General features: G+C 61.0%; 1 protein-coding gene across 1 annotated transcript; it reads right to left on the reverse strand.

Moving 5' to 3' along the window:
* Positions 1-2,069: 2,069 nt before the first annotated feature.
* ADAMTSL4 (ADAMTS like 4) lies at positions 2,070-10,334 on the reverse strand (the record flags this gene model as incomplete). The annotated part of the gene is made up of 17 exons (XM_081112734.1): positions 2,070-2,920; positions 3,080-3,224; positions 3,495-3,674; positions 3,785-3,991; positions 4,525-4,701; positions 5,075-5,279; positions 5,600-5,729; positions 5,905-6,090; positions 6,191-6,302; positions 6,433-6,605; positions 6,788-6,992; positions 7,307-7,443; positions 8,176-8,278; positions 8,515-9,196; positions 9,384-9,739; positions 10,019-10,076; positions 10,315-10,334. The coding sequence occupies 17 exons, from the start codon at positions 10,332-10,334 to the stop codon at positions 2,784-2,786; spliced, it is 3,213 nt and encodes a 1,070-aa protein (XP_080968860.1). The 3' UTR covers positions 2,070-2,783.
* Positions 10,335-10,639: the final 305 nt, after the last annotated feature.

Below are 10,639 nucleotides of genomic sequence, written 5' to 3' on the forward strand. Positions count from 1 at the left end.
CACCCCACCTCACCTTAGTTCTCAGGGGTGCACTTCCTCTGAGTCCTTCCCTAATTCCCCTCAGTACACTAGACCTCAGGCCCCTCCACACCCTCCTGGCTTGGGTTGTAGCTTCCTCTCTCCTAAGTCCTTCCAGAGGGCTTCAGAGGTCAACAACGAGGTGTCTGGCCTGGCTGGTGCTGCTCAGTGGTTGAGCTTTGATGCATGAACCAAGAGGTTACAGGTTCAATTCCCGATAAGGGCACAAGCCCAGGTTGTGGGCTCAATCCCCAATAGAGGGCGTGCAAGAGGCAGCCCTTTTACCTTTTATCAGTGTTTCTCTCTCTATCCCTCTCCCTTTCTCTCTCTAAAATCAGTAACATCATATTTTAAAAACAAGGTATCTGGCCACACTCCTCCCCTCTATGGAGCCAGGAAAAGGGGTTCCCCTTCCCGAGAACTCCCACACTGACCTATGCTGACCTCAGCCAGCAGAGGAAAGAACCCTTAGGGACCTCGGAGAACCTTAGCTTTGAAATGAGGGGGAGGGGCAACCCCAGAGGAAAGCCCACTCCTGAGAAGTGAGGGACTGGAGGCCAAGAGGAAGCTGCTCAAAGGAGGTACTGAAGCAGGGGGAGCCTTGCAAGGGGATGTGGCTGCTGCTTTCCCCCCCCTGTGATTGGCTCTCTCGCTCAGGCCAAACCTGCCCAGCAACAGCCTCGAGAGGCCCTACCAGGGAGGGGGAACTTAAGGGAAGTCAGCTGAGCCGGCGCCACCGCCCAGCCGGCTTCCAGGAATCGATGGGAGGGCCCGAGGCGACTCACCACCACCCCTTCCTAATCTAAGGGCTCCACCTTCGGTATCTGCTGGGCGGGCCGGGTCTCGCTCTTGGATCCCCGTGCAGGTTCGCCAGAGGAACAAGTCTGTAGTGTCCTGCTCAGGCTGAGCAGAGCCTTCCCGGCTGGGGTTTCCTCGGACCCCCTTGGACCCCCTTCCCTCACCCACGCCTTGTCCAGGGCTCCCGTCGGCTTTATTTTCCTTCCCTTCCATGCCCTTTGGCCTCCTCCTCACCCACTCTCAGGGTATCGTCCAAAGTCTTCCTTCCCAGCCACTCCAGCCCAGGGAGAGCCCCAGTCCCCAGGCAGCCGCGTGATGCCGGCGTCCGGGTGCGCGCCGGGACAGGAGTCGCTGGGTTCAGCGGTCTCTGCAGGCCTTTATTCATGGCCTTCCTCGGGCAGACGGTGGAGGTGCAGAGCGGGGTGGATGGATGGGCGGGGAGGGAAGCTTCCAGCAGTGGAGACCTGGACTTGGCCCTCAGATTGGTTGGGGTCAGGGAAAAGGCTGCCGGCTCTCACACCACCTCGCTATTTACCTTGAGAGATTTAAACACGAGGGGGAGGCAGGAGGGCGGAGACTGGGGTGAGACATCTCTGAAGAATGTGTCTTTGGCAGGACATCCAGTTCTGCTAGAGCCAGGCCAGGCTCCACCTCCAGCCATGTCTGCTGAGGGAAGGGGGAGGGGGCCCTCGGGAGTCACTTCCTCCCCCCACCCTCTCCATACACACCCTATGAAAAGCCATAAACCAGCGGCTTCATGGGGAAATGGGTAATAGCAGGATGGGGGAGGCCGGAAGACGGGGCCAGAGAGAACAGGAAAAAGGACCCTTGAAAAGGGGGCTGCCATTTCAGCTCAGCCCCACATTGAAAGTAGTGCTATTGGACGCCAAGAGACTTCACAGAAAGACCCAGCCGACCAGGGAACTCGCCCCAGGCCCGGCAGTTTTCCCTCGGCGGGACCCAAGCTCCCGACCCCATGCCTAAACTGGGAGAAGCGATGACCTCTAGTGGCCAATGACCAATCTGCAGGGGCTGTGGCTGGCCAGGATCCTGGCCCTGGGAGCCGGGTTTTGCTCTCAGGTGATTGGGGCTCACACATGAGCCTTTCTGGGCCCAGACTCTCTCCACCTGGCTCTTCCCGCCCCACACGGCTGGGTGCCGTGTCCTCTTCTCACCCTGCGCTCTGACCGGACACTGCTTGTGCAGGTGGCCTGTAGGGCTGGGTTTCCATGACGACATTAAAGAGCCTGTTTCTCATTTGTCATATAATCTTCTTTAATAAAAAATAAATTAGTTCTGGGGCGGGGGCCATTTCAGGAGGTGGGAAGCAGGAGCAGGGGCGAGGTGGCCTTATTCTAACCTTTCTCTTTCCAGCCTCTGCCCAGCTGGTCCCGGTTCTGGGAAGTTAGTCACTTTTCCTGGGATAAGACAAGCTTGGCAGTGGCTGACCCGCACCCCTAGCTAGTTAATTATGAGGGGTGCGATAGAGAGACCAGGTAAGGGGGGAGGGGCCTGAGGACAAAAGGGTGGTTTAGAAGAGGGAGGCCTGACCATGGGAACTGAGGTTTAGGGCACGAAGTTGGAGTTGATGGGGGGCGGGCAGGCACTAAGCAGCTCAGATTACTAAGGAGCTGCACACTTGCTTTCCGCTCAGCCTAGAAAAGTCGCAGGGAAACCGCCATCGCCCCCTCCCCCTTCCTTCACAGTCTAACTTCTTTGTGAGAAGTGACACACACTTTTGAGTGTACACACGCCCATGCAGGTCCAGATACACATTTGGGGACATACGTGCACATACACCATCACACCACCACACTGTCAGCCATCCTGCCTCCTTCAACCACCCTGGGGGACACCCCTGGTGAGACTAGGACAGACTGGAGAGCCAGAGGGTGCAAAGCGAGCTGATTGACGGGTGACCGACGGTGGCATGAGAAGCCTTGAGCAGAGGTTCTCCTGGGCCCATTTCAGGCGGGCTCCGGGGGAGGCCGCTCCAGGGCATGGGCACAAGAGCGGCAACAGGTGGCTGTGTAGTAGGGATAGACGCAGAGCCGGGCCTGGACCACCAGGGGGCAATGTGGAGAGCTGTCCTTGCATTGGTCATCTGGGGAAAGAGGAGGCCAGTGGGCACCAGATAGCCGTTGCCAAGACCCATCCCCCTGGAGGAGTGCTGCCCTCTCCGCTGGTCCTTTCTCTGTGTAGGTGGCCCACCCACACCTCAGCCAACTCCGTTCTCCTGGGAGGTGGGGGAAGGGGCGTTTACCAGGGCGCTGGCTGCAGGGCTGGCTGTTACAGGGCCGCTTCCTGGAGGGCCGCAGATGGACAGGGCAGCGGGCGCTGAGAGTCTGGTTGGCAGTCAGGCACTGGACCTCCCTGGTCTGCACACCACCCTGGCAGGAGCGAGAACACTGGGGAGACCCCAGCTACCAAATCAAACCTTGGCTGTGCCCCAGGCTCCTCCTGAACCCCAGGCCGCCTCCTCTGAAAGGAGGGTGTGAGCAAGACTGTCCTGGGACATTATGACATCCCACATGGAGAAGGCCCATCTGTCTTTCAGGGGAACAGGAAGTAGGACAATGTGAGGCTGCAGCTGGCCTTGTCCCGGGTACAGATGCCGGGTTTAGTGAGCGGAGCCTCCCCTTCCCACACTGAGCAGGGCTCGGGAGCCAGGCACTCACCGGACTCCAGGGGGTAGAAAACCATCGGTCCTGGCAGTCCTGCCCCTGACAGGGCTGCAGGGCAGGGGGCCTGGGCAGGTGGGAACAGTTGCTGGGAGAAGTCACATTGAACTCAGTCCCCAGTTTGGACACACAGATGACATCTCTGCGCTGTGTGCCTGAGCCACAATCTGAGGAGCACTGATGGAGAGGAAGCATCGGGTGTACAAGGGGAAGGGAGCGCAGGGATCACTGCCCACTGCCCACACGGAATCCACTGACAGGCACCCCCTCCCAGGCTTCCAGCTCACCTCCGCCCAGGGCCCCGTGTACCAGCACCATGTCATCTCACAGGGGCCCAAGCTGCAGGCACGCATGTCAGGGGGGCGGCTTCCTGGGGCACAGCTCTGCTCACTGGCTCCCACTCCTGCTTCCTCCTGGCCTGCCCCACGGGTCTCCCCACTCCCAAGGCAGACCACAGAACGTCGCTGGATTCCAGTCCCACACTCGGCTGAGCACTGTGAGCAGCAGAGCAGAGGGGGCTGTATGAGGGGGGATGCGAGTGATGAAGAGGGGAAGAGGTAGGGGCTGAGAGGATCCCTGTGTCCTGGATCCAGATTCTGGGAGTTAGGGAATGTCCCAAGGGTCCCAGCCAGATAAGGGGAACCTTTGCTGGAAGTTTTGTTCATAGTGGAAATTTTTCTCACTTATCTCCATGTTCCCAGCATCAGCAGTGTCTAGCACATAGTAGGTGCTTGCTTAGTAAATATTATACACACACACACACACACATATATAATTGATTTCAGAGAGGAAGGAAGAGGGAGAGATAGAAACATCAATGATGATAATCATTGATCAGCTGCCTCCTGCACACCCCCTACTGGGGAATGAGCCCCCAACTCAGGCATGTGCCCTGACTGGGAATTGAACCATGACCTTCTGGTTCATAGGTCGATGCTCAAACCACTAAGCCACACTGGCCAGGCAGTAAATTCTTATTGAACTGTTTGGGAAAGTCTCTGATAGGTTGTGCTGGGTGTGGGCCCACCTTGGAGCTCCAGTCGCTGTGGAACCAGGCCACAGTACAGGGCCCCATGTCACAGGCCTCTTTGCTGGGGGGCCGCGGGGGTCCTGAGGCGCACTCCCGTTCGCTCACTTCATCACCGTTGTTTCCGACACAGCGAACCTGCCGGCTCCTCTGGCCGCGCCCACAGCGCACAGAACACTGCGGGGATGAGGGGGTCCACGGAGCTGGGCCTGGCTTCCTCACCAGCCGCCAGCTCTGTGGCTTTTCTTTTTTTTAATTACACTCTTTATTGTTGAAAGTATTACATATGTAGCTCTGTGGCTTTTGAACAAGGATCTGCCTTTGATTCCTGGCTCAACCGGTACATGGCTTTGTGCGGTGGGCATGGGCCTCTGGGCCCAATCCCAGATTCAGCCTCTTATCTGACTAATAGATTGGGGTTCCATAAGAGATCTTGCTTGTAAAACATTTCTGATTAAAAACAAGTTGGAAAGCCACTGCTCTCGCTCACTGGTGCCCACTCCCTTAGAATCCTCCCCCTCGGAAAGCCTGCTTGTCTGGTCCCACTCACCTGGCTCCAGGGGGAACGGACCTCCCAGTGGCCACAGAGGCGCAGCTGGCAGGGTTGGGTGACGTTGGGCCGGGGGAGGTGTCCACAGCGCTCAGGGGGCACTGAGGAGCCACCCCCCCCAAACTCCTGCCGGCAGCGTAGCTGGCGGTGCTGGGTGCCGGGGCCACAGGAGCGGCTGCAGGACGTCCACTCGCCGGCCTCCCAGCTGTGGTTGTGCGCAGGGCGGGGGAGAGACAGAGGCACAGGTGGCAAAAGAGAAGATGTGTGGGGCTGCCATGTGCGGGGGTGGGGACCCTCAGAGGAGAGGGGCATGTTTAGCATCGGGGTCGGGTTCTCCTGTGGGCTCGGGCTGCCGGGTTTCCTTCTGCCTACGGACGGCCAGCCTTGCTAATCGGACACTGTCCCTGTGGCCAGGAGATTCATTTGCCCGCAGAGTCCGGGTGAGGCCTGGGCAGCGAGGACGTGTTTGCCTGGAGCAACTGTTGTGATCCCAGGACTGTGCCCCTCCCTGTGGGTCATACTCACTATGGGGGGCACGGGGGGCCGTGGCAGGGCTCCAGAGAGACGGGGGGTCTGGTGCCCACAGCACAGCTGCGCTCATCCAGTTCCTCTCCCGACTCACGAGAAATGCAGAGGAAGATGGGGCTCCAAACGCCTGGAGGGGTGAGAGGGAAGCCAGGGGGTGGGACGGCTCCCGTGCCAGTGGGGTCCTGGGTTGGGCACAGAGTCGGCGAGGTGTGGCCCCGCGATCTAGGGTCTGCAACCAGGAGTGTCACGTTGGGGACTTGGGCTGAGGGTGCCAGGAACACAGGCTGGTGTGTGAGTCTCACCTTTTCCACAGGATGCTGAGCACTCGGAGTGTCCCACTCGTTTCCAGAATCCGGCGGGAGACCCCAGGGGTGTCCTGGGGTGGGGTGGGGCAGGCATCTGGGGGATCCGCACCTGGCGCTGGAGGGTGCCGGGGGTCCGGGTGGGGCGGGGTGCTGACGCAGGTGGGGGCTCCATCCTGAAAATCTCTGCGCAGGGAGAGTCGAGGAGGCAAATCAGATGCCCCCATGGCGGTGCAGCTTCCCTTTCGCCCTCCCCTCCTCCTAGGTCTCGGGACCAGCCTCTCACCAGGCTGGAGCTGGGGGACGCGGGGCTCTGCGGCAGGGCTCTCCAGGCTCGGAGGAGGTGAAGAGATGACATACTGATAAGAAACACCCGGGTTTTCCTCCTGAAAGATCATCTGGGGAGAGAAAGAGAAGATAATGAATGTTTGGGGTGACAAGGGTCCCATACCACTCACCTTCCCCCCATCTTTGCCCCCAGAGGGAGCGGCCCCCTCCCCGGCAGTCCTTCCCCAGGCCCGAGCTCACGTAGACGTCCACGGGCTGGGTGGTGGGGCCGTCGGCGGACAGGCTCTCCCCGGCGCCCTCCTCCCGAGGAGGACGGTTGTACTGGAAGACAGTCCCACCGGCCGCGTAGGACCCCGGCGGATCCACAGCCCAGTTTCCATTGATGATGGACCGGCCCCCAGGGCCTCGAAGTGCTGGAGGGGGTGGTCAGGACGCAGGAGGTGAGTCAGCTGTCCTCCTGACCCACCACTTCCTAACCATTCAGAGCCCCGCTCCCCCTGCTCTCCTGGCCTCCTCCTTCCTCCCCTTGGGGCTTGCTAGGCTGTACGGGGGTGCGGAGGGCAGAACCAAGAGACGGGGAGCCCCGAGAGCTCACCCAGGTAGTTGGAGCTGGGCCGGAGCTGGGCGATCTGGAGCCGGGAGGCTCCGGCCGGAATCCGCAGGATCTTCTGATAACCCAGAGAGCCCCCGCGGTCAGTGAGGTTCCCCGAGACGAGGTGGCAGGTGGAATCGTCACCCCCACAGACTCCACAGCCATCTGGACGCCGGCCAGAGCCGAGGATCCCGTCACAGCCAGGGCTCTGGAGGAGAGTGGAGTGAGGCAGCGGCCACCGGAAGCCAGACACCACCTCACACCTCAGCCTGGGCCTCCGGGGACCATTCCGCCCTCCATGCCCCTTGATCTTTGCACCACAAGTGAGAATGTGTTTCTCTCTCAGCCCCGCCAGCCTCGGGGAAGCCCGGGTGCGCCTGAGGGGAGCCCCCTTGCCGTCCACCTCCTGGCTCTGCTCGCCGCCCGGCCTGGCAGGTGAGAGCTATCCTCCTCCACCCTCTGGAGTGTTGTTGTCATGATAACCGAGGAGACTGCGCGCGCATGCGCCCCATCCTTCCTCACCAAACAGCGTCCGGCCACACACATGTCGAGGGCTCCTGGCTGACACAGGGTCCCGTCCTGGACCTTCTCAGTGTGACGGACATAGAAGCGGAAGCCCCGGGGACGACAGTTGAGTTCACAGCGCTGGGATCCCTGGACTGAGAGCGGGGTGGGAGGGAAGGTGGTTAGCTGGCCTCCCTGGGGGGAGTTGACAGGGAAAGGCCCCCGGGTCCTGACGGAAGCTTGGCTCGTATTAGCTACTGGACATCTGGGGGTGGCCTGGGTCACTGTGGGCGAAGGGAACAACGACAGCTCTGTGCTCGGAAAAGTTCGTTTGAGGGTCATTTAGAAGTCGGGTCGGGTCGATTTAGGTCACCGAGACCAGGGTTGCGAAAGAGGAGAGATACTTGAAACCCTCGCCTGGGTGAGTTCAGAGCTCAGGAGGGGCTATCTTGGTATCAAGTTGACAGGCCCCAAATCAAGCGGATGGTGACTTGGGAGCTAGTGATATAACCCCACCCAGGACCCGGGCACACGCCCACCCGGCTGTCACTCCTGGACAGGATCTCGCCCCCTGTGTCTACTTCACCTCCTGGGACGCCTTCTCCCCGAGGGAACCAGGCAAAGGGCACCTCTGGACACATCCTCTCCCAGCCGGACCCCTCTACCGACCACCCCTTAACCTGACCCCGTCTGAGACACTCCCCCTTTCCGGCCCGAGCTGTTCCTCACCCCGGCTCTGGGAAACAGAAAGAAAACAGGACGCAGTAGGAACATGAGGGCCCACAGAGGAGAAAACGAGGGGCGAGGTGCCACTTGCCCGGTCATCCCCCAGTCTTAAGCCCCCTGGGGCCCCCGCTCCCTGTTCAGGGATGGGCTGGAAACCTCACCTTCTGTGAAGGGCTCCCACTGGTACAGCTGGCCCATGAACTCCTGGGAGTCAAAGGCTGCACACTGCAGGGCCCGGGGGTCTGGATGCTCAGGGGGGCAGGGCTGAGGTGGGGGGGATACAGAGGAGTCAAAGCTGGGGAGGAAAATGGGGGTGTGGGTCAGGGCTGGGTTTGGGGAGTAGGGAGGAGGTCGGGTCTCTGGAGGGGCTCCAAGGCCCTTACCCTGAGGAGGTCAAATGGAAGGCCCCTCTCCCTCAGGTCCCGATCTGACAAGCTGAGGACCCAGAGGCAGGGTCAGGGAAGCAGCAGTGGAGGGGTGTGGGTCCCAGGAGAACTCACCGCGTGGCTGCAGGCTCTCAGCTGCTCGCTCTCCCCAGAACATCTTGGGACGGGGCTACCGGGAGCAAAGAGGCTCCACTGGGAGCCAGCGTGGGGGCCAGCCCTCAGCAGAGGCAACCAGCCATCCGGGTATCCAGGGGCAGACTCTGGGGGGGACCTGGGGCCATGCCCCCCAGATCGCCAGTGCTCCCGGCCCTGGTGGCCTCGGCCCCGGCCCCAGCCCCGAGGGACAGAAAGGAAAGGATTAGGGTGTCTCTCTGCCACCTGGGGACTGGCCCAACCCTGGGGACTTGGCATTCTTGGCTTAGGGGACACATGGAAGGAGACACTTTCTCCTGGGGAGGGGATAAACGAGGGGGGCTCTTTGCCAGAGGCCTGAGCCCTGGGAGGGGGCCTGGTTCTCGAAGGCACCTCTGTCCGAGCAGCCTCAGGGCCTGGGGATTCTGCAGGGGGGGACAGGGTGTGAGCGGCTGGTTGCACAGGAGGGAAGTGAGTTTGAGGGGTGTGGTTTGCAGAGGATGGCTCTGCTCCTGGAGTCAGGGAGGGAAGCAGCTCTGAGGCCTGGGAGAGCTCGGATCTGCGTGGTCTCTGGCGGTGCCGGCGGTTCCGATGGAGTGGCAAAGCAAAGGGCACCCTCCCGTAACCAAACATTCCTGGCTTGATGGGGTCTCGAACCCGGGACCTGAGAAGGTGTTGCAGACATGGGGTCACGGCTCTGGTCGTCTGTTACCCGGCCTCCCCTGCCCCCTCTACTTCCTGGCACCAGAGATAAGCACCCACTCCAGCCCTCTGTCCTCCCCCCATTCCTTTATTCCAAGCCCCGGCCCTTGCCTAAGGCCCACCCCTTCCCTCAAAGCCCCTCCCCTCACCTCCTGGCTCCTGGAGTCTCCGGGGCCTCCTCTCTCCCTAACTGGGAAGCAGGACCTCGCAGTGGGCCACCTCTGCCCTGAGGCTGTGGCCTGTACAGGGGGAGAGTTTCTTGGGGAGCTTGGGGTCTGGGGCCCTGACTTTGGGAGAGCAAGATTTCTGGATGCCTTGGGGGCCGGGACGGGAAGGGTGGGCCCTGGTGGAGTTGAGCTGCAGGGAGCTGACAAGTCCGGCTCCTGTGTTGCACCCCCACCCCACATGGCTGGGAGCAGGAGGCCCACTGGTCCCAAGGACCCCAGACGCCCTCAGGGCCCTGGCCATCCTCAGGGGGTGTGAGAAGAGCGTGTCCAGACAACACCTATGTAGACAAAAAGGTCAAACAAAATGAGAATGATTTCAGAGGGAACCATACAGAGAGGCTCTAGTCCAATGCTCAAGGCTCAGGGAGGCTGTTGCCAGCCCAAAGCCACATTCAATAGCAGAGGTGTGATCTGGCCAGGAGCTAGGGCGTTGGGGAGGCCGGGGGTGGAAGGGGCCATGGTTCAGCAGAGGCTTTGGAAAAGGGAGGCATGACCTGGAGAAGTGGGTGGGAGGTCAGGGGAGATGCAAGGATCACAGCCTCTGGTCCCTGGCTCACCTCCTGATCCAGGCAGAGCTGAGGGAGGGACAGAAGCAGCACCAGACCAAACGGGGGCCTACAAACCAAAGGCAGAGTGGGGACCGGATGGAAGCCGGAGCTGGTCTTGCGACACTGCCCTCACCCCCAGCAGGCTCCCCACATCCTGATGCAGATTCTCAGAAAGCAGAAGTTACTCATCACTTCACCTCCCCCACCTCACCCCCCCCCCCGCCCCCGCCCCTCCCAGTCCTCTCCTCTCCCTCACTCCCAGGGACCCAGCCATTCCTCCTCCGGGGGAACCCACCCCTTCTTACCTGCCTGCCCACTTCTCCATCACTCCTCCTCGATGGGGCAAAGGAGGAGGGGACCGGAAGTAAACACACTATTCAGTCATCTGGACGCAGAGGGGGTGCTCGCTGCAGGGACAGAAGCCTGGTGGTTACTCCAGAAAGCTTGGGGTTGAGGGGGATGACTCCGCAGAAGGTCATCTCGAAGTGAGGATGTGGGAGGGGGGAGACTGGCCCATCCCTTGATGATCCTAAGGGTGAGCGTGAGAAGGCATGCGCCCTGTCCAGCTGCTGAGGCCAGAGGGTGGAGGGCTCAGTCAGCCTCCTCCCCCAGCCCCATAGGAACTCCTTA

Source organism: Myotis nattereri, assembly GCF_964212035.1.
Source record: "Myotis nattereri genome assembly, chromosome: 18".
NCBI lineage: Eukaryota > Metazoa > Chordata > Mammalia > Chiroptera > Vespertilionidae > Myotis > Myotis nattereri.